Source organism: Cyprinodon tularosa, unplaced genomic scaffold, assembly GCF_016077235.1.
Source record: "Cyprinodon tularosa strain WSP-4 unplaced genomic scaffold, ASM1607723v1 ctg152, whole genome shotgun sequence".
Lineage (NCBI taxonomy): Eukaryota > Metazoa > Chordata > Actinopteri > Cyprinodontiformes > Cyprinodontidae > Cyprinodon > Cyprinodon tularosa.
In genome coordinates this window covers 199,117-223,439 of record NW_024038354.1, presented here as the reverse complement: position 1 = coordinate 223,439, position 24,323 = coordinate 199,117, and the positions used below count along the sequence as shown (strand labels likewise).

At 38.3% G+C, this 24,323-nt stretch overlaps 1 protein-coding gene across 1 annotated transcript; it reads left to right on the top strand.

Moving 5' to 3' along the window:
- Positions 1–1,695: 1,695 nt before the first annotated feature.
- LOC119779830 (V-type proton ATPase subunit S1-like) lies at positions 1,696–23,742 on the top strand. The gene is made up of 8 exons (XM_038279643.1): positions 1,696–1,851; positions 18,509–18,528; positions 19,484–19,539; positions 19,800–19,868; positions 20,725–20,879; positions 20,985–21,035; positions 22,970–23,204; positions 23,287–23,742. The coding sequence occupies exons 1-8, from the start codon at positions 1,769–1,771 to the stop codon at positions 23,542–23,544; spliced, it is 927 nt and encodes a 308-aa protein (XP_038135571.1). The 5' UTR covers positions 1,696–1,768; the 3' UTR covers positions 23,545–23,742.
- Positions 23,743–24,323: the final 581 nt, after the last annotated feature.

Sequence of the window (24,323 nt, the reverse complement as noted above, 5' to 3'; positions counted from 1 at the left end):
ATAAAAGAAAACAACATAACACAATCTGTATTATCTGTACGTAACAAAAAATGTATTACTTACCACTGTTCCCAACAACCTCAATCAGTTGTTCCATTCATGCTGATTTTGCACAGTTTCTACCTCAGTCAGTTAAATAACCTGCTGCTGTCATTTTGCACATCTCTGATGTTGCTGCTATTTTCAAATTACTGTAAAAATGTCCATAGCTGGATATTAGATATTTATTCTCCAGGAGCACAGTTTGATATTGTTAAAACACTTTACAGTACAGGATTTTATTGGTTATCTTTAACTCTTAACTATTATGTTATTCTTATACATTTTTCTACGGTCCACAGTTTTTTTCTCTAATCTTTTTGCTGCTTTAACACCAGTAGTTCCCCATTGTGGGACATTAAAGGGATTTTCAGCTCAGATAATTACAACCATACAAGTATGAATAAATAAAAATAAACACAAACACCTGTATTTTTTATTTTTTTTTGGTTGAATCAGATATTAGTAAAATAGATCACCTTTGACCCCGCTGCAATGCTGCAAATACGATGTTTTAAACAGGAAGAAGAGTTGAATTTGCTTGTAGCCTTTGATATAATGAAGGTTTATCTTCTAATGTGGCATTAAGATTCAAACAGTGGAAATAAAATCTTGTATTAACAAGTGTAGATTTCATGATAAATACTTTTTAAATATATTTTAAAGTGAATTATTGGTATTTAAAGAAATGTTAAATAGTTGTAACAAAGGCCCAGTCATTACGCCTATGGTTTATTATTCATTTATAGCAGGGGTGGGCAACTCCAGTCCTGGAGGGCCTGTATAAGTAAATATATCATTAAAAGGACTCTGGAGAAATTGATTGCATACTGGGGGGTAATTCAACCCTTTGATTCAGGCGTGCTGGACCAAGGATGCATCTAAATGTTGCAGGAAACCGGCCCTCAAGGACTGGAGTTGCCCACCCCCTGTTGATATAGTATCAAATTCACTTGCAGGGATTTCTATTTTTTTCTTTTTGCATTTTATACATCTGTCCAATTATGCTAATTAAATAACCTTTTTTTTTGCAGTTCAGAAGTATACCTTACTATATTATTCAACATTGCAATTTTTTGTAGAAATTTACTTTAAAAGCAGTGCCAGTGAGTAAACTGCTTTTTAAACTATTGGTGTTAAAATATTTAAAATTTTTGGCTGTCAGCCTTGCTGAGATTCACCCTAAACCCTATTGGTTGTTAAATTGATTTTATTGTGTTAAATTTATTATTGATGTTGCATCAGATTTAGGTTTCTGGATTTAATGTAGTGTGGTACAACTATTTACTTTATCTGCAAGTATTTTAGTAATAAATTTAGCTACTAAAATCCATTGAATATCCAACTGCTGTCTTATATAAAGCTATTTATATAATGCAATTATTTAATTTTGATTAGCTGCCAATGTAAATGTTGTATTTGTCCAGCAGGTGGCGCCTATGTTCCCATCTATCCATTCCCAATTCTACCAGGACTGATTTTCTGATGAGGAGGTTCTGGTGTCCTTTTAATCCTCAGGGATGTTATTTTTAAGCTGAATCTGATCAAATGTGGAAACCATTACAGTTTAACCAGTGGGCGGGACTTCTTCTGCCTTGTTGTCCTTGGTCCTTTCTGATTGGCTGACTCCTCAGTCCATCATGGGACTTAAAGGCTGATTTAAGTAGATTAGCGTGTGCAGGGATGGAAAGGGAATGTTTGCTGGCATCACACTACAGTCCCAACAGCAATGGCTTCTCTATGGAAACATTTATGGATCTTCGTCCTTCATTTGGATTCATCTGCCTCATTCCAGCAGCAACCTGCCAGCAGGTATGCCTGAAAGAACCAAACACCTCTGATGGGCAGACTTACCTTCTGAACTCTCATTACTTTCTAATTTTGACTCTTCACTCCTGCAATCATTGATTTGATTTTTCTCTGCTCTAATTTAAAGTTTTCCTCAAAGGTTAAAGTATTTGTTATTACTTTGTAAAAATATCCAAAGAGTGTTTATATCTTACATTAGGGACTTTTTATGGGCTTATGACTAAATGACACAGTTTAATATCCAGAGAAAAATGCAATTCTTGTGTTAAAAGATAGGTTTGGATAAAACCGAAAAAGCTGGTTTGCTTCTTAAGAACAAACAGAATTTTAAAATAAAATGTTGTTTCCCATGAGGAGAAAATTAAATGTTAAAAACAGAACTCTACCCTAAAAAATCCAACAAACTTATGTTTCATGAAGCAGTTTTTCCATTGATAAACAGGACAGCATTTTTCCTTAGAAACCATTTTGTTTGTGATTCAAAATGCTGGAATCCTCTAAATCAGCTTAAAACAGACTATTTAGAAACCTTTTATCTATTTTTCCCCTGGCTGTATTTTATAGGATCATTGCATGAGGGTCTGTGAGAAATAATTATTTTCCTAATTTAAAGAGTCATTTTTATCTATATTAATAGCATAATTAAATTCTGATAGGCAGTACAATTATGTCAGAAAAAAAAAGTGGCATCTTACATTTTGTGATTTAAAGGAGATTATTGTTTATTTTATTAATGCTGTTGAGTTTCTCTGTTAAACTGTTGAACATTTTTCGTGTTGAGTTCAGGAACCACTCTGTGTTTTAGAAGTGGAGAATTGCTGCTTTTCTTCTCCAACTTTTTCTACATAAGTTTCTTTCATTTTTAAAGTCTGACACAGAAAGGCTTAATTATGACAAATAATTTAGGGTCAAAGTAGCTGAAACACAATATTCAAAGATTATTATTTGGAGCCCGTTGGTTATTTAATGAATCACGTGATTATTTTCATGTTATTATTGCTATTATTGGTGATGTAAGGCAGAGGTGTCAAGTAACAAAGTACAAATACTTGTTTCCTTAAGTAGAAATGTTGGCTATCTAAACTTTACTGGAGTCATTGTTTTTAGGCAACTTTTTAATCCTTATATTTTTTTTTTAGCAATTATCTCTATTTTTTTACTCCTTACTGTTTAAAAATAGTCTTGTTAGTTTTGTTTCATTTCAGCTCATTTTTTATTATGTGTAATGATCTCAGAACATTGGAACCAATATTCAAGGTGAGACAGTGAAAAGTTTCAAAACGTTTATTAAAACAAACAAACAGAAAGGAGCAGAAGCTGCTGGGAGAGGCGGGGAAACACCCATCACTCACACTCTGGATTAACAGTTCAGTCCATCCTCTCCGGTGAGGTGTGATCCAGTCGATGGAGCACCAATGAGATCCAGCAGGAGCTGCACAGAGCGTCCCTGATGCAGCAGCCACAGATGAATAGGCAGAAATCCCAGCCAGGTCAGGCAAACAGATCAGACAGGACAGTTCTGAGGTGCAGGATACCGTATCCCGGTGAGGGGTTCCGATCAGACTGATCCAGGGTTCCGGGAATCCACGGAACTTTAAACTGCCTCCCTTCACTGAGCCAAAACAGGAACAAAGTACGCTCAGAGAATAAGAGCCAGGACACGATCAGGACAAGACAACACCACCAACCCTCTCTAACCACTTGCCTCCGAGAACGGGAACATGAATTCTGGAAATCAGCCATGATCTCCAACTGAACATAAAACTCAAAAGAACAAACATAATCAAACAACAATGATCTGGCTCTGATAGCTGGGCTGAGCCGTATCTAAAGCAAAAGGGCAGGTGGATGAGATGAATAGCAGTTTCCAGTTCACCAGATCATCCAGTCAGATTGATTCAAAGTTTTCTATCTAAGGAAAACCAGCTGATTGCATCGACTCATTGACTCTTCAGCAATCCCTCACACTAAGCATGCTTGTAGTGACAGTGGAGAGGAAAAACTCCCTTTTAACAGGAAGAAACCTCCAGCAGAACCAGGCTCAGTGTGAGCGGCCATCTGCTGAGGCCCACTGGGGTTCAAGGAGACTGAAGCAGACATAGAAAAAGAAGCATAGATGCAAAAGGCAACTGTCAACCAGCTCCACAGGCGGCCCCGTCCAGGAAACACACAGCCAGGCAGACGAGCTCCGAGCCAGCTCCCATGTCAGAGGATGAAGAGAGCACATCCAGTTAGTCACAGTCAGAGAAACAGGACTACACTGGAAAACAGGCCAAGCTCCAACATCTAGAAACAAAGGTGTTGATGGCAGCAGCACAGCTGATATTTCTCTCCAGGATGGAGTCACAGCCAAACAGGAACAGACCAGATGAAGCTACTATGAAGAAAAGCAGAGAGAGCAGAACGTTAGAGATTGAACTAACAGATTCTGCAGAGTGGGAGAATAGAGATAGAATGAAGCAGAATGATGAAATAGGGGTCCCTATGTCCTCCAGCAGTCTAAGCCTATAGCAGCATAACTGTAGAGATAGCTCAGGATAACCTGAGCCACTCTAACTAGAAGCTTTATCAGGTGAGTGAAGTGATTAATTAGATCAGCTATCAGGGCTGCGATTATGACATTATGGCCTGTTGGTATAAAAAAAATAAAACAAACAAACACCTAAATAATTGATTTCATCCAGACAATTGATTTCTTTGTGGTTGGACTTGGTGCTGCCCCAACTTGTTGTTCACCACATACCAAAATAAAGTTTTTTTCAAGATGATGCAAAGTTAAATTTGACACCATTAATTATGAAACTCAGAAATGTTTTACTTTTATACTTGAAGTAGTTTTAAAAATGGTACTTTTACATTTTTACTGGAGTAAAAAGCTTAAGTTGATCCTCTAACATCTACAAAAGTGTTTTTAAATAGTAGGATTTATACTTCTACTGAAGTAGTACACATGAATACTTTTGACACATCTAAAGGAAAGTAATGCTAATTTATATGGAGAACAGATGAGCTTGAGGCAGAAGAGTCAAACAGCTTTTTCTGCCTCTTGATAAAGTTTGAAATATGATAAAAGTTAACTTGGAGACTTTTTTTTTCTTTTTTTAAGTCTAACCCTTTTGATTGCATTGTAATGCAAGCAGAGAACATGTTTTGCAAAAGGAAACTTAAAAAGTAATCCCAAATTAAAACGTAACAAAAACTTCTTGATAAAAAAAAATGTTAAAGTAACTTTGCTATTTTCTCAGAGATGGGGCAGACTTTCCACTGGAGGGGGGAGTGAAGGAGCATTTCTATTGGTCCGCTGGGCGTTAGCGGCTTCGTTATTGTCTGGTCAAATGTGAGCGTTTTGTTGGGATTCAAATGAAGAGAATGCAAAATGTAATTTAAAAAGAATGAAATTTGTAAAACACAATCTGAATAAGAGAAATATAGTAAAAATTAAAAAAGATCTATTTATAATATGTAAAAAAAATCAACAATAAAGTTTGGGGAAAAAAATGGAAAAATGAAATTAAATAAATAAAAATAAAACAAATTTTAAAAAATCAAAGAAAATATCGAAGTCACTCTAAAAAACCTTTTTTTGATGAAGACTTTTTTTCTGAATTGTATTTTTTTCTTTGCAGCAACAAGGTTCTGGGTTTGATTCCCGGCCCGGGGTCTTTCTGCATGGAGTCTGCTTGTTCTCCCTGAAAATGCGTGGGTTCTCTCTGGGTACTCCGGCTTCCTCCCACAGTCCAAAAACATGACTGTTAGGTTAATTGGCTTCTCTAAATTCTCCTTAGGTGTGAATGGTTGTTTGTCCTGTTTGTCTCTGTGTTGCCCTGCGATGGACTGGAGACCTGTCCAGCGTGGACCCAGCTAACCTGACTTCGCCAGATAGATTTGCTCCGCATATCCATCTGGAAACCTTCCGTTGAAGTAATTTTGGGAAGGGGCGAAAATACTGGTTAGCTGATTGGCCTATGTTGGTGATAGACGGGCCAAATAAACCAATCAGATCAACGAAGCATATGACGTACTAACAGAGCGACGACGAAAACACAACCACAAGCCAGGCTACTCTTGCCGAAACCAGTCGGGAGAAGAGCAAAAACATCTTTTCCTCTGAGAAAAGCCTCCAAAGCAGTGTTTTGTTCTTCTTTCAGTGAAGAAATACTCTGTAATTCCGATAAAACTTGCTCGATAGCCACGCTAACGCTAGTTTCATCGGCTGAAGCCGCCATGTTCTTTAGACTGAACTGTTGCGCTTCTCGTTGCGTCACACCTCAACCCACCTCAAAGCCAACGCTGATTGGACGTTCGTTTGGTGAACGGCTCCATATTTTCTTTAACGGAGAGTCTCCAGACTGATCTGCGAGTGAAACCTTGAAAGCTCGTGAGATCAGGATGGTCTCACGAGGCTAGGACCCAGCCTCTCGCCCGTAGACAGTTGGAGATAGACACCAGCACACCTCACCAACCCAGCAGGGATAAGAATGACAGAAGATGGATGGATGGATTTTTTTCTAATTTCTATGCACAAAATCCTGTTTGCAACAAAAAAAGAATAAAATTGCTTTTATTTTTTTTTAGCGCATCAAGAACCTTTTTTCCCGTAGGATAGAGTATTAGGGCCAGGCTAGAGATTTTTTTTTCCTATTTCGAGAATAAAGTTGTAAAATTACGAGAATAGAGTCTTAAAATTATGAGAATAAAGTAATACAATTACGAAAATAAAGTCGGAAAATTACGAGAAAAAATGTCACGAGAATGGTAATAAAATTAGGGTAAGTTGTTTTTAATTCTTCCCTAAAATGAGGAATGTGGAGCATCATGTGAAGTTATACTTTACTTAATCAGTCTGGAGACTCTGGAGCCGTTCACCAAACAAACGTCCAATCAGCGTTGGCTTTGAGGCGGGTTGAGGTGTGACTCAACGAGAAGCGCGACAGTTCAGTCTAAAGAACATGGCGGCTTCAGCCGATGAAACTAGCGTCAGCATGGCTATCGAGCAAGTTTTATCGGAATTACAGAGTATTTCTTCACTGAAAGAAGAGCAAAACACTGCTCTGGAGGCTTTTCTCAGAGGAAAAGATGGTTTTGCTCTTCTCCCGACTGGTTTCAGCAAGAGTTTGATCTATCAATTGGCTCCTCTTCGTCGTCGTTCTGTTAGTACGTCATATGCTTCGTTGATCTGATTGGTTTATTTGGCCCGTCTATCACCAACATAGGCCAATCAGCTAACCAGTATTTTCGCCCCTTCCCAAAATTACTTCAACGGAAGGTTTCCAGATGAATATGCGGAGCAAATACATCTGGCGGAGTCAGGTTAGAAATCTTTTAGCAGCAGCATCAAACTGGGCAGGATGGCAAAGTGGACTCTGGTTGCCGATTGGTGGAGCTGGTCGGCCGTCATCTGCTGGGCGGAGCTCCAAGCTTTCTTTCTCAAACGGGTTGTTGAATGATGACTTTATTCTCGTAATTTTATGACTTTATTCTCGAAATAAAAAAACATAAAAAATCTCTAGCCTGGCCCTAATACTCCGTTGTATTTCAGAAACCAATCTGACAGTGCCAGAACATCATCAAAATGTTGAAATTAACTTTTCATGTTTATCCATTTTCCCTGATGCTGCTTTGAGCGCTTTGCTCCTGGTTTAATTAATTCCCTGAAGTTGTTTCTATTGTTCTGCAGTTCACTTTGTCTCTGTTTGCTTTCAGTGCCTCTAACTCTGTGCCACATATTTGATCCTGTTTCTTGTCGGCTTAATCCTCTTTGTTCCCATTCCCCCTTAGCCGCCTGCTCACTTTTCACTAACAGGCCTTAAAGCTTATTTCTATGTTTTAAAACACAGCATCATCGTCCGCATTTGGGTCGTCCTTCTGTATTTTACCAAAAGAACAAGTGACCTAAAAAGAAATGCATGAATGCATGTGATGCCATCGCTTTTTAAACCGTATGAAAGACAAAATCAGGCCTGACTGCCTTTCATTTCAGGCAGATATGCCGAGAACATGGAGCCTCAACCTTTAAATCCAAAAAGCCATTTTTAAATTAATTTCAGCTAAATAAAACTCTATAGAGCCACAAATGTTACAAGACCTTGTTAATATCCATTTTTATGTAAAAAATGAATAAAGGATGGTTTTATTTCCTTCCAGAGATGTTATTTTTTGACAGTTAAATAAAAAAGAAATCCAATCTAAAAATATATCACAAGAAGTTTTAGTGTCATCCTCTCTGGAAATATTATGTAACTATTAGTTTGGTCTGTATGGCCAAAACTATCAAAAGAGCAGGCCCAAGGCATGAACAAACTAAGCAACATTCTTTGCTTCTATGTTGATTTCTACATAGATATAATGAAAAAACACATAATTTTATGCTTAAATTATGTATTTTACATGAACATATCTTTAATAATGTAGAGATCATTATTTATATCTTTAAATAAAAAAGAAAGGATTGGTTCTGGGGCCAAATTGACACACAGATAAGAAAGTATCAACGTCAATGTCTTGGAAATATGAATGAATGAATGAAAAGGAATTTATTTCAGACAATTTCAATAAATTGCGACAGTCAACAATAAATGAATCAACCGATTACACACAAAAAGAGACGAGTTACCATTAACACTAGAAATACCAGGATTTTTCCGCCTACCTAGAACTTCCAGGGAGGGGTCAATTGTCCCGGCGGCTTTTCCCGAATACACTAATCACTCATTTTGTCATGGTAATGAGGCTGTTATGGGCCGTGTGTGGGGTGAGGGGTGAGGGGGTCACACCTCACAGTGGTGACAGCCAAGACAAACAGGGACAGACAGCTTCTCCCCAGTGTGTTACAGTACAGTTTTTCTCCCTTGGTTTGGCTCATTTCTTGAAATTGAGATGTCATTCTCAAAACATGGACAAATCCCAAAACTAATTTGCAGTTCCTCACAACAGAATGGCATTTATCATAACTTTCATCAAATTTCAAATGCTTTTGTATATGTCTCAATCATTTAGTACATCCTTGCAAATGGTTATGTACAAGTAAGAGAAATAAAGATAATTGTGCAAAGAACATTCTATGAGTTGCAAAAAAATGTGCAAAAAAACATACTAGGTCAGTTGAGGCAGACAAGATTAACATGACCAGGAAAGAGTGTTGACAGATACATTTATGATATAATATAGAGATATAGAAGTAAAAGAAATGAGACATAATTCAAGTCAGTATTTCCATAGTGTAATCAATAGTTCCATAGTGCAGTGATTGAAAGCTCAAGCCATTGTCTGAATTTTTCCAGAGTCCCTCTTGTCCCTCTTTTCAGTCTCTGACACTGTTGAATTGTTCATAAAATGTAATATTGTCAAAAGTGATTGGAATCTGTTGTGGGGCATCACATCAGCAACTGGGGAGTTCCGCGTATCTGTCTCCCAATACATACGGGTTCCAGCCATTTGGACCAAGCCCAACCTCAGGTACATGCCCAACATTTTCTGTATTTCCTTGATTGTGGCGTTCACAGATCTTCCATTACTTTGAACGCTGTACTCATTTGTATGGGTTGCCAGAGCTTGAATCATGTCTTCTGAGACAAACTTTTCAAAGTACTGCAGCGGTGTGTGGAGGACAGTTGCATCATCTGTGAGAGCTGGAGCAGAAAAATCAGTATTGGGACTGATGAAATCCTTTTTTTGCCAGCGATATCTGTCACTGGGCTTGATGTGTTAATTTGATTGGGGCTCAATGTCCAATGTCCTGGCTGTGCAGTCAGTGGGTTCCTGGTTTTCTTTGTCCACACAGGCATTGTTATCTGACTCCTCATCACTCGCATAAGTGTCTTCAAACTCTATGTCCACATCACTCTCTCCATTTTGGACGTGTGAATCTCCCATGTGAACATGACGGGTCATATGACTGCAACCAGATAATGGTTCAATGAACGTGTGAATGTCCCATGTGATCATGACGAGTCATATGACTGCAACCAGATAATGGTTCAATGAACGTGTGAATGTCCCATGTGATCATGACGAGTCATATGACTGCAACCAGATAATGGTTGAATTAACGTGGGAATCTCCCACGCCATGTAACCATAACGACTCATGTGAATGCAACCTGGCAATTGTTAGATGGATAAATACCAGTGCATGTGGACTACTGCTTCATTTCCCTCAAGAATTTTGTGGTGAAAGAAGCTCCTCTCCAAGGAACGAAGATGCAGAGATACAGCACTCAACAGGCATTGGAGATGATCCTGAATGGAGCTGACCCTTGCGAATCGGATGGAGAAGACATCAATCTCCAGGTGGATTCAGACTCCGAGCTGTCTCAGTTGTCTTCAGGTAATATTTCTTTTCATATTATTTCCCATTTTACATTTCATTTCAGTGAGGGAGTAAATCACCTCAGAACTAGTATTTTCTTTTACTAGAAATAAGAACCTAAAAACTAGACTATTTTGACATGTTTTAAGACATTTGCCAATAGGGCAAGCTTCTTTGCTAGCTAAGATTTTTTACTAGCTTGATTTACTCATTTCAAGCAAATGTTGTTTGCCTAGCAAATTTTGCCAAGCAAATTTGGCTAGGAAATATTGCTAACCTAGTAAAAAAAAAAAAGCTTGCCCCATCGGCAAATTTCTTAAAACAAGTAAAAATAGTCTAATTTGAGGTTTTTATTTCTAGTTGAAAAATACTAGTTCCAAGGTGATTTTTACTACATTACTTGAAACTAGAAAAATAAACAATGTTTGCTGTGATTAGCTTCTATACTTGCATTTGTGATATCATTTGAATTTCCCATTGCTCATAATTAAATTTTTTTCACGCTACAGATGAGGAGAGTGCTCCCCAACCAACGAAGAGAGCTCGGCTGGCGACTGATGTGACAGAGACTGCAAAAGATGGCACATTATGGCATGAAGAACAGGTGGGAACGGGTCCACATTTCACCCCACCATCGCCATACAGCGCAGATGGAGAGCCAACAGCTAAAGCCAGGAGGTCAATCACAAATCGCCTTCAGAGCTTCCTTTGTTTCATCACTCTGGACATGCTTGGCATCATTCGAGACTGTACAATTCAACATGCGAAGCAAACTGAGCATGTGCATTGGTTCATGGGCATACCTGAACTAATGGCATTTATTTCCATCACCATCATGAGGGGAATCTTCAAGGTGCCATCACTGCCTGACTGTTGGTCGAAAAACCTGGGAAGCCCACACATCAACGAAACCATGACCCGAGGCCGTTTCCAAAACATCATGCATCACCTGCGTTTTGATGACAGAGACGCCCGCAGCGAGCGAGTACAGACTGATAGGTTTGCTGCAATTTCAAACATATGGGGATTGTTTGTCACCAACTGCATCACATCCTACATTCCTGGTCAAGACATCACTATTGACGAACAACTTTTCCCGTGCAAGACTCGCTGCTGTTTCCTACAGTACATTGCAACTAAACCAGACAAGTTTGGTATCAAGTTTTGGGTGGCATGTGACTTGAAAACCAAATACGTCTGCAACATCCTCCCATATCTTGGCAAGGACCCCACTCGGCCTCGTGGGGAGAGAGTGTCTGAGAGTGTAGTTATGAGGTTGATGGAACCATTCTTGGACAAGGGCAGAAATGTTACCACAGACAATTTCTTTACATCACTGTCACTTGCAAAACGCCTATTCAGCCGGAACACAACCATCCTCGGCACAGTCAACAGGATTCGCCAAGAAATCCCACCGTGAACTCGACAGATGCACCGCAATGAATTTACCACCCAGGTATTTTCATCCACTGGTGCCACACTGACTGTGTATGCGCCCAAGCGGAAGAAGACTGTGTATGTTCTCAGCAGCATGCACAGCACGATTGAGACACAGAAAACCACCAAAAAGAAGCCAAACACCATCACACTCTACAACACAACAAAGTGCGGCATCGATGTCATGGACCAGATGGTGCGGGAATACACTGTCCGTGCAGCAACAAGGCGCTGGGCAGTAACAGTGTTCTACAACATGATAGACATTGCAGCACTGAATGCCCACGTGCTCTATCAATTATGCACCGGGAGAAAGGAAAGACGGGTGGATTTCCTGTTTGAACTGGCAAGAGAGTTGGCTCACTCCCGCGTGGGTATGAAAAAGGCCCAAAAGGAGCAATTGCTTCGGCAACAACCCTCCACACCACAACTCGGACAAAGAGCCAAGTGTCAGGCTAAAATCAAATGCAAGGACAATCGTGCAAAAGTGCGCTGTGAAAAGTGTTACAAATACACATGTGGGAAATGCTGAAAGGAGCAATGGCAGTGCCAGAATTGTTAGTGACTGCTCAAATGTATTTCACTCATTTGCATTCTTTGTAAATATGCTTTTTTTCTTTGTTATTCCTTTTTCTTCTATTTTTGGCACACAAAAATAAGTTACTTATGCCACAACCTTCCACACGAAAACTGGGAAAACAGTTGCTTTTGCATTCATTGTAAATATGTTTTGTTTTGTATTTTTTTAACAATAAATGTTTAGAGTTTTGATCCCAAATTCTCGTTGATCCTGATGATTCACTGCGTAAAAATCCACTAAATCTATACTAAAAGCTTGCCTTGGCCAAGTTGAGCCTGTGTAGCCTCCCCACACAGGCTCAAGCGACTCTGTGACTCAAGTGACAGCTATGAGCTGCTAACAGCCACATTTCCACAACAAAAGGAGTGTCCGCAGGAGGTCCAAAGGGACAAATGACCCTCTTGTAGGGCTTTTAGGTAAAAAGGACAATAGACCCCTCCGTAGGAGTTCTAGTGCTAAACCAAACCAAACTCCACTTTCCAAACTAACTAAATTCACCTGAAGATAAATAGAAACAAAACCCTCCACCGGATAAATCTGTCTGTTTATACAGCCAGAGAAAAATAACAATTTGAAAAAAAATCTTTTTCAAATTGTGTTTTACAAATCATATTGTCTTCTTTTTGGCGGGGCAGGGTAGACGCATTTCTATTGGTTGACCAGATGTTGGAAACAAAATTTTTATTGGTTAGAAGTGAGCGTTTGTTTTGGGCTTAAGGAGAGAGGAATGTCATCTGAGAAATGCAATTTAAAAAGACTATAATTCATAAAACTCAATCTAGAAAACAGAAGTTAAAGCACAAATCACAATATATTCTTTTAAACATAAAAAATAGAAATAATAAAACCTGTAAAAAATGGAAAAACTGACGTGAAAAAATAGAAAATGAAAAGTAAATTTGGAAAAAGTGAAATAAAACCTGAGAAAACTGCAAAGTTAGTCTAAAAAACTTTTTTTTTTAATTAAAGTTTTCTTTAGCTGTGCTTTGGTAACGCATAAGTCCCATGAAAAGAAGCCGTAGACATGGCCGATCTGGGTTGTACCTCTTGCCTGTCAAGCCGGGCGTACACTGTGCAATTTGTTGCCCTTTTCGAGGCGACTTTCCAGTCGTGCGAGAATTTTTCGATCGCGGCGCCTTTCATCCTGATGGTGTGTGGTGTAGCTGTACAGGGGGTAACGGGGGGCGATCAGCCTCTAACGACCACCTTCCCATCAGGAATCGTAAGGTGGGGAGAAAATCAAACATGTTTGAAATTCAGTCGGCTGTTGTGGGCAAAACAAGGATTCTTATTCCTCTCAGCAGCATGGTGGGGGTGCAATGAGTGAAATGGAGTTCTTTCTGTAAACTGACAGACCGTAGTAGCCGCGTTTGCTCAGCCATGTCTTTGTCCAAAGTCAAGCCACTAGTACCACAAAAAACCTAAAAAAAAAAAAAGTCCTTTAAAGGGGTAATAGAATGTTTCTATAGATGAGGAGTCTTCAATGTTTTCCAGGCCAAGGACCCCAAACTGATGGCGATGGAGCGGGGACCCCCTAAATATATATATTGTATGAAATAGTGTTCTATCAAACTGGTCCTATAGTCACTCTATTACAGATGGAGTAATGTAACTAAAGTAATCCCTCCCTGGGATTATTAAAGTATTTCTGATTCCTGGTTGATGGGACAGGTGTTGTGAATGAAACGGTTCCCAGCTTGAAAGAGCTCCTGTGTGTCGCTGAATGTGAGCATGGATGACTGAAAGACATCTTCTGCCTCCATTTATCTGTTTACTACAGTCTGTTGAATTTATGTTAATGTGGATTTAAAGACATTTCAATTAGTGGAAAAAAATTGCAGGGAGGAATATAAAAAAAAAGTCTAATCAAGCAAAATTTTCGTGACCCCCATGCAGTACCTCTCTGGACCCCCTAGGGGTCACTGACCCCCTGTTGAAGACCTCTGCTATAGGGTATCTGGTTCTGGTCCTTCAGGTCTCTGAATAGGGTGTGTAACATTGTTTGGGTTGAAAATTGCATATTAGCTGTTTTATGAGCCCTAATGCAGCCTGGTTGGTTTGCAACGAGCCAAGCTGCTGAGCAAAGATGCATCATAGCAACAAGCACTCACTCACTGAAACATCAAATTGTTGATATGGTAGGGGGACCAGACATCCTATTTTTTCCGAAAATGTCCTATTTTTCAGACCTAGAAAAATGTCTGGGTTGAATTTCAAAATCGTCCGGGATTTTGGTCGACTGCAGCGCAGCAGGCCAGAACTAAATCAGGCAACATACCCGAATTGACGTCAACTCTGTGCTTCGTTTGGATTCGGCGTTTTATGGTGGAAGTTCAGAATAGTGAGATTTGCAGCGAAAGGAGGTGTTGATGGGTTTGAACTTCTCTGTACGTCCAGTTCACTCACTGAACTATCTTTATTCATCTATGACAATAGAAACTCCGTTTTGCATTCTATGACCCCTTTAAAGTTTAATTTCTAGATTACATTTTTTTGCCCCAGATTACCATTTGTAAAATGTGATCTTCCAAATTTCTATTCACAAAACATGTTCTTTGCTCTCAACAATAACTGAACAACATTCACTCCATAGAGTTGGAGGTGTGGCCTAGTGGTTAGGGCTTAGAGCTATGAATCCTGAGGTTCTGAGTTCGAGTCCCACTCCCACAGCCTGCCACTCTGAGCCCCTGAGCAAAGACCCTTAACTTCACACTGCTCCATGGGTGCTGCACAATGGCAGCCACTGCTCCCCATTAGGATGGGTTAAACGCAGAGAGTTAATTTCGTTGCTCTGTGTACTTGTGACAGTGGAATGACAATAAAACACTGGAAAGCTTGATACAGTATGTAGTGTTTCAAGGGTTTGTATTTTGGTTGCTAACCGTGTTGCACAGATAAACAGTTATAGATGTTGGCATGTAAACGGTCTGATGACCACTCCTTCTGGATGTGGAAACCAGCAGATGTTTGTAAGATGTTAGTTTAAAGACTGGGGAGATTTTAAGTCCAGGATTGGCTGAGAGCCACTTCTTCTTCCGTATAATCTGTAGATGCCATCATTTTATCATTATATAATCCCTTTCCTGCTCTGAGCGAACACACAAGACTAGATCAGCTAAATCCTGTTTTGGTTGCAGGGATTTGGTCAATCATCGTGGATTTCACCGCTCCATTGTCTGCCTATTTTTCTGACTTAGATCATGCATCTGTCCTCAAAGGACATAAAGCCCATTTGCAATAAATTTAGTGAAAGGATAATAGACCATAAACATGTGTGTATTTGCCAAGATGGGAAAATAGATCAGATTAAAATCCAAACCGTTTTCCTTTTAAAACTGAGTCTATGGGTGTTTTTCTATTTCTATCTGCAATGTTTATCCAACTTAACTCTTCTCCAGCTTTAACTTGGTAAACCAGAGGGATTTGCACATTTCTGATCTAAAAAGGATAAATACAGTTTATAACACTTTAACATCTTGTCAGAAGATTAAATAAACAAATAACATTTTATGTGTTATATCAGATTAACCCTTATTGATTTGGAAATCAGAGACCATTGACTTCTTGTAGTGTTGCAACTTTATTATTGTAATTTTATGACTTTATTCTTGTGACATAACGACCTTTTTCTCATACTATTACTTAAGTCTCGTAATTTTCCGACTCTATTCTAGTAATGTTGTGTAATATTTGTATAATAAGCAAAGAACATACAAGAACAATGTCAAACATTAATAACTGTCATGATTTAATTAAAGATCTGACCCAAATGCAGAAAACCAAACAGAGAGACCAGGGAGAAGTTTAACAGGTTTATTTACAATAATGAGATGAGTCCAGTGCTGCTCTTAACACTGTCAAACCGGAACTGGAAAGTGAGGGGAAGACACTGCGTTTAGTTCAGGCTCAGTGGGAAATTAGATTCTTTGACTTGAAGAAGAGGAATAGGTTGCAGACTCACGTTTCCAGTAAAAAAGGTGTCCTTTGAATCCAGTCTGTGTGGGATGTTCCAATGATTGTCTTGTTGATGGAGGGCGGACAGGGTTTACCCAGATTGCGGTTGTTCCTTGGTGAACGGAGAAGCTGACTGCCACTTAGATTTCCTGCGGTACTTGAACGGATTATTGTGGAGATGAATCCCCTGCTCAGTGAGGAGCCGCAGACGATCCTTGGGGGAAAAGGTTGATCCAAACCACAAACCTCAGCTCAGCTTGGTTCTCAGAAGATCCTTCCAGGGGAGTGAAGGTCTGAAACATCCAGTTTCCAGGATGACTTCCTAACGAGAGGCAAAGTTTAAACAGCAAGATTTAAACTCAGGTAAACTAAAACTCAGGTTAGACTCTGTAAACTAAGCTTGGCTAGAGTACCCCAAACTGGCAAACACTCTGGCGTCGAGGTAGGGGCAGTCAGCAGCTTAAGAGTCCTCAGGTAATGAGGCAACGAGCTGCAGGTGTGCAGGGAGGCCCAATGAGGACGGGGCACCACCTGGTGGAGGAGAAAAGGAAACACAAAAACAGACCACACAAACTGGATTCCTGACAATAATTACACTACGACATCAAAGGGCTTTACAGAATATAGAGCAATTATTTTATAATGTCAAATTCAAATCTTTACTCGAATGTTGCAATTCTTTAAGGGCCGTTATCTTTTGAATGGCTTTAGCATTTGAGCTAAATTTTAAGGATCCTTTGTAGATATTAATAGAGGATAATAAAATCTAGAAATTTGTTTTTTGTTGTAAATATTTGAAGGTGCGAATATGATATTTAGCATAAATAATAAAAAAAAAGTTAACATATAAAAATTCTATTTTGACAAGTTCACATTTCTCCATCCCAAACAAAACATCTTTATCCATTAAAAGTAATATTGAAATTTCTTGGATTAAAAAATTGACATATCTCTCCAGACACTTTATCCTCGTAATTTTACGACTATGCTTGTAATATTATGACTTTATTCTTGTAATTTTATGACTTTATTCTCATAATGTTATGACTTTATTCTAGTAATATTATGACTGTTATTTTTGCGACTTTATTCTCATAATGGTACGACATCATTCTGCAAATAGAAAGAAAAAAATCTGTAGCCTGGCCCTAATACTCCGTTACAGTACCTCTGGTGTTGAATTAGATATAAACTAAGTGGCACCAAATATGGACATTTTATGTTAGATGGTAAGAAGCAGTTATTAGCTGCTTGTAAATAAACACACCAAAATTTAAAAAAATGTATTACTTTTGGGAAGTTTTCTTGTTCCTGTGCAATTTTTGACTATTTTTTTTTTTGCTAGAATATTTTTTTTTTCAAATGTGTTTCCACTACAGGGGAATATCATATGGAAATAAGTACTTTAAAGTAAATAATTTCTGGCAGCATCATGAAATAATGACCCTTCATTAGGAATCAAAGTAAAGCAGCTCTCTGATTTTTTTTATATAATCCTATGTTTGAAACAAACAGTAAGAAAGATTTTTCACTTTCTTCATGCAGCCAAAAACACAACGTGGCGAGTTGCACTGAAAGGGTTAATGCTGCTTGAATCTATAACTGGGGGGTTTAAAATAAAGGAAAATAAAGATTAATCAGATATCCTGTTTGGAGTTAAGCTGATTCCTGATGCATTATTTCTGCTTTAGGCATTTGTTTGGAAAGTGGGTCAGAGGCGGTCCACTCATCAGCAGCACATCACCCTGATCCGGGCTGATCACCAAGTGTTTGGGCCAACACTAATCCATCAGGTCGCCAGCTGGGTCACTGACCCACCAGATGCTGTCTTCTTGGCTTAAAATTGGCTCATTTCTTTAATTTATTAATCCTAATCTTAGTTTTCCCTCAGGATCTATGCTGGCTTCCAATCTAACTTTCCTTTTTAATAACCTGTTAAAACCTCCTAAGAACACAGAGATAAAAATCAGAGGAAGGTTATTAATAATCATGAGGTGTCATTCGAAAAACCAAATTCCCCGATGATGACTGTGAGGACTTTCTGATATGAGGAAGAAGCAACCAGTGATGCTGGGATTACCATGATGGTCTCTGGCAAACATAGTCAGCAGGTCTGAGTTCTCCTCTGGAGACCATTTCTGCTCAGAGCCGTTTCTATCCGTCAAAGTTTTAAGTTCTTTTCTTCTTTATTGTTCAGGGTTATTTTCTGACCTTCTGGTTAAAAATAAATCTATCTAGACTCTAATAAACCAGACTAATTATGTTTATGCTTGTTAAGTGTTTAATACATTTAATAAAATGAGGTTGAGGATCAATGACAATTTAAAAGTCTGTAATAACATGAAGTTAAAGTATATTTTCTCCTGTAACTTTTATTCACAGCAAAACATCTGTAGTCCAAGGTAAGATCCATCCATCCATCCATCCATCCATCCATCCATCCATCCATCCATCCATCCCTCCATCCATCCATCCCTCCGTCCGTCCATCCATCCCTCTGTCCGTCCATCCATCCCTCTGTCCGTCCATCCGTCCATCCATCCCTCCGTCCGTCCATCCATCCCTCCGTCCGTCCATCCATCCCTCTGTCCATCCATCCATCCCTCCGTCCGTCCATCCATCCCTCTGTCCGTCCATCCATCCATCCATCCCTCCATCCATCCATCCCTCCGTCCGTCCATCCATCCATCCATCCATCCGTCCGTCCATCCGTCCGTCCACCCAACTATCTATCTATCTATCTATCTATCTATCTATCTATCTATCTATCTATCTATCTATCTATCTATCTATCTATCTATCTATCTATCTATCTATCTATCTATCTATCTATCTATCTATCTATCTATCTATCTATCTATCTATCATCATTATGACTTTTTCTAACGATGTTACATTATTCTGATAATGTTATGACTTTATGCTCGAATTAAAATGAAAAAAATCTCTAGCCTGGCCCTAATTTAATCATTTTCATAATTTATAAATGTAGACACCTACCCACACATTTTTATTCACAGTTATTTTACACCATAAGCTGAAGGAAAAATGAAGATAGAATGAGTTGGTAAAATGATTTATAATATATAAGGATTTATATCCAACATTAAATTGGGAATGTACCAAAAAATACAGAAAACTTTAAATATTTCTAATCTATTTATGTGAAATATTAGCCTCAGTAAATATCAAGCCCAGAACATTTCTGTGGGATTCACAAACCTGTCTATTGTTTGTGCTGCTACAGTATTTACAGACGATCTAAACTGAGTTTCATTAAACAAAACCATTTTTAAAGTTAAAAACAAACAGTTATTGGGAAATCTAACCTTTCATTTCTTTTTTATGGAAATAAAGAGAGCAACATGAGGATGAGGAATGAAGAACAGTTGGTCTTTGCTGTGGAACTGGAGGTGAGAAATATTTTAAATGTATGTTTAATGTTTGAAGTTGTCAACAAAGGTCATTTTTAGATTGCCTGCATAATAAAAGTGCAAAACAAATATGAAACAAAGTAAATCGACGGAGAAAAAAAAACAAAAAAAACCCCCGAAGGTCTTATTTTGCCATTAAAAAAATAGATTCTGTGATCAGATGAAAAGGCATAAAAACAAGAGACTGTAATCATGCTAAATTAACTAAACAAATCATATTTTCTTTGTCTCCTGTGCAGAATCTACATCTTTCCCAGAGAAAGTTACTTCAAACTACAGGAGCTGCACTTCCCTTCTCTCCTCTGAAGGTGAAAACGTTAAAGGAGAAATCAATGGATCATTCTTTATAACTAAAACTAACACATTCGCAGTGATTAAATTAATTTAGTGATAATCAGTAAAAGAATTAAAACAATAATTTTGGTCTGGGAGTGGCCATTTTTGCCCAAATATAGTAACCCCTCCCTCCTGCCATCTTCCAGCAGTGACGTCACGGTGCGGTAAGCCTAGAGCCATTCTCCCCGCTTTACAAGCTAAATCAATGGGAACTACTAGACACATCTGCAATCAACAACAATTATTGAAGATTTCCAGAGGACTTCACCATTGAAATTCACCAGAGCTATAGTGAAACTGACAATGCCCACGTGCATGGCAGCTGGATGCTGGAATACATCGGGTAAAAGTGGAAACAAAAAAAGAGTTATTCCACCTTTCTGATTCCTGATCCTCCACGGACGGGTTGGTCGTTGGATCGCCAACTTGAAGAGGGAGGATTTACCATCGAACTTCTGGCCAGAGAAAAAACCCGTAATATGTAGCCAACATTTGGAAGAAGAATGTTTTTAAGATCACTTGGATAATAGCGCGTTGTGACAAACACCAGATACAGCACTGGGACTTGATCAACAGCCGATACCGCACCGTGACGTCACAAACCAGTAGGTGGCAGTAGTGTTCTTTGACAAACATGGATGCCTCCAGTAAAGCACATTCACATGAAAATTACTCTGAATTAAAAACACTGATCATTTATTGAACAGGATGGAATAATTTCAGATTTAAAGAACTTTCAGAAGTTTGAATTCTGAAAATGAGCGGACTTTTCATTTAACAAAAAAAAAAAAATGTTTTATCCTTGCTTTTATTTTGCCAATGCTGCAGGTGGAGTCGAATGGAGAACCCTGTATTCTGTTCCAAGCCAGGAAATTTTCTCTTCGCTTTGAGAAGCAGAAACCGGTGGATCTGACGGAGCTCACCTTTTCTCCTCAGAAGCTGGTCGACACCAGGGAGTCGCTCTGCCAGCAGGAAACGGCCACGTACGCTCACTTAGAAACCAACCAGTTTGTGAAACTCTGGACCTAAACCACAGTTGATGACAATCTTGACTCATCTTGATGTGTTTCTGTGTTTGTCCTCTTCAGGCTGGTCATGAGGTTTGGAGATGTGGAGAATTTAGGAGACTTGTCAATCAGGTTAGTCTCCACATTGATCTGGATCTCAAACTTTTTTATACCAATAAACGTCATGAATGTGATTTGAAATGAAAGCCGTAAAAACTGTGATGTTTAAATCATGAGCGATCAATTCAAACCTTTCTCCATCTTCAATGTAACACATATCGAGTTCAAACCAAATGAAAGTCAGAGGTTTCAAGATTATTCATGTTTATTCCTGCAGTATAAATCCTGCTTTTTAAAAAAACACTTTTGTAGAGGTTAAAGTATCAACTTAAGCTTTTTACTCCAATAAAAGAGTAAAAGTACCATTTTAAAACTACTTAAAAGTACAAAAGTGAAAAGTAATGTTAAGGCCAGAAGCTTTACTGCTCTTTCCTATTAAAGGAACCTTTTTCCTACAATTCTGGATGATAACATCCTCAGACTTCATTTTCTTAGTTTTATAACTAATGGTGTCAAATATAACTTGAATAAGTATTTATTTTGGTATGTGGTGAGCAATAAGTTGGGGCAGCACCGAGTCCAACCATAAAGAAATTAATTGTCTGGATGAAACTAATTATTTGTATGTTTTTTTTTTTTTTTAATACCAACAGGCCAGAATAAAATGAGCTTAAATGAAACAAAACTAATGAGTCTATTTTTAAAATGTAAGTAGTAAAAGGAAAAAGTTGTCTAGAAAATAATTACTCCAGTAAAGTATAGAATGGCAACATTTCTACTTAAGGAAGAAAAAGTACTTTTATACTTTAAAGTAGTTTCAAAAATTTTTTTTTTCACTTTTTCTGGAGTAAAAAGCTTAAGTTGATCCTTTAACTTCTATAAAATGTTTTTAAAGAGCCGGACTTAAAAACACTATTAAATCTTTTAAAAGAATGTTTTTCTTTTACTGGAGTAATACTTTTGACACCTCTGGCTGTAATTGGATCTCTTAAACTCAAGTTGAAAGGAATACAATTCGTAAAACTCAATTTAAAAAAGGAAATTTTAAAAACGTAAAATAAAAACAAATGTCATTCTGAAAAGAAATTAACATTTGAAAAAATTATATTGGAAAATGAAAATGGAAAAGAAATGGAAATAAAAAAAATCGAAGAGATCAGGAAAATTACCTTTAACACTTTTTTTTAAGAAATATTTTTTTTCAAAATTTTATTTCTTCATTGCATTTTTTTTCACACTTATGTTAACAATTCTATTCAGTTTATTTCTATAGCTCCAATTAATTCATGTCATCTCAGGTCACTTTCCAGTTCACCAGATCATCCAGTCAGATTGATTCAAAGTTTTCTATCTAAGGAAAACCAGCTGATTGCATCGACTCATTGACTCTTCAGCAATCCCTCACACTAAGCATGCTTGTAGCGACAGTGGAGAGGAAAAACTCCCTTTTAACAGGAAGGAACCTCCAGCAGAACCAGGCTCAGTGTGAGCGGCCATCTGCTGAGGCCGACTGGGGTTCAAGGAGACAGAAGCAGACATAGAAAAAGAAGCATAGATACAAACTCACAGTCAGAGAAACAGGACTATACTGAAAAACAGGCCAAGCTCCAACACCTAGAAACAAAGGTGTTGATGGCAGCAGCACAGCTGATATTTCTCTCCAGGATGGAGTCACAGCCAAACAGGAACAGACCAGATGAAGCTACTATGAGAAAAAGCAGAGAGAGCAGAACGTTAGAGATTGAACTAACAGATTCTGCAGAGTGAGAGAATAGAGATAGAATAAAGCAGAATGGTGAAAAAGGGGTCCCTATGTCCTCCAGCAGTCTAAGCCTATAGCAGCAGAACTATAGACAAAATATATAACATTCAAATATAACAAAATGTGTTATTTGCTCATGAAGACAAATGGAACAAAAGTCACTCCATCATGTAATGTTGTGGACCACTGGGCGGAACCTGCTGTATTTCCAGTCTGTTCCGTCTTTTCTTCTTTTACGCTTCAGATTTCAGCTGTCCAACACATTTTACGAGTCTTCAGGTCAGTGGTGGTTCTCAGTGGACAGAGTCTCTGTTTTAACCAACTCTTCTGAGGTCGTCTTCAACGCCACAGACGTTTACGCTCCGGCCTCCTCGTCCTACCGCTGCCTGCACGTCAGCAGTCTGCAGAGATACAGCGGCCTCTTACTGCCCAGCACTGAGCAGGCACAGCGCTGGGCCATCACCTTCATCGACTTCCAGGTGCTTTTCTAATTATATCCCAATACATGGGTCTGTTTAGCTGAGCTTTAACATACTTTATTGGTTATATGCGTGTGTTTAGATCCAAGCATTCAACATCAGCTCAGGGAGGTTCTCTCCTGCAAGCAACTGCAGCACCGTCCTGACCCCGGCCATCCTGATGGGCCTCATCACATCCCTCATCCTGCTGCTGGTTCTGGCCTACGCCCTGCACATGGTCGTTCACCTGAAACACATCGAGCATGACGACGATCAAAAAGCCGACATCTACTTCCCTCAAAGCCCAGAGCAGCTGGACCGATGCTGTGAGGAAAGCTGCACGGAGAAGAACGGGATGTAAAGAAAGAGACACAGCAGTGGATAAAACCAGCGTATTATATGCTTTCTGCTCAGGATTTCATTTTTTTAACATAAAACTCCCATGTTTTCTAATTAAAATGAGTGAATTTTGACATTTATCTTTGTCATACATTTAATAAAAATATTCATGTGAAAAAAATGTCCCTTTGTAAAGCGGCTCTTTGCATTTGCAGCCTGAAATTCATCTAAAGCTAAACTTGGATTGGTTTCTCTTTATCACTTTTTAAAAAAATAAAGACAATCTTCAACCCTGAGTGAATTATATAATCAGATGAAATGATATACTGTGTTTCTAAATAAAAATAAGTCAAATATCTGACCAGAGAGGAAATGAGAAGATATAAAAAATATTTTGTCATTGTTGTTCCAATAAGTTTAATAGTAAGAACAGAAACATAGACTCTAGATTTTTTAGTACTTTAAAAAGTCAGATAAAGACAATAAAGATTTGACACTTAAAATATCTAATCTAAAGTTTTTCTCTCTTTTTGGAAATACGAATTAACTCTATAACATTTTTTAAAATTCTAAAAACACGACTTATATTTTGATCAACATAAAGGACAATGAACTAGAGAAAACTCTCCAAATAGGTAGAAGATGGCTGCAACCTACCGTACGTAAAAAAAGTTTTTTTTTTTTCTTTTGTGGTTGTGTAAAAAAAAAAAAAAATCTTTGTTTTTTTAACAACTCAGAATTCAAAGGAAATATTGTTTAGGGAAAGAAAAATAGCACAGGAAATAATTATTAATTGGTGAA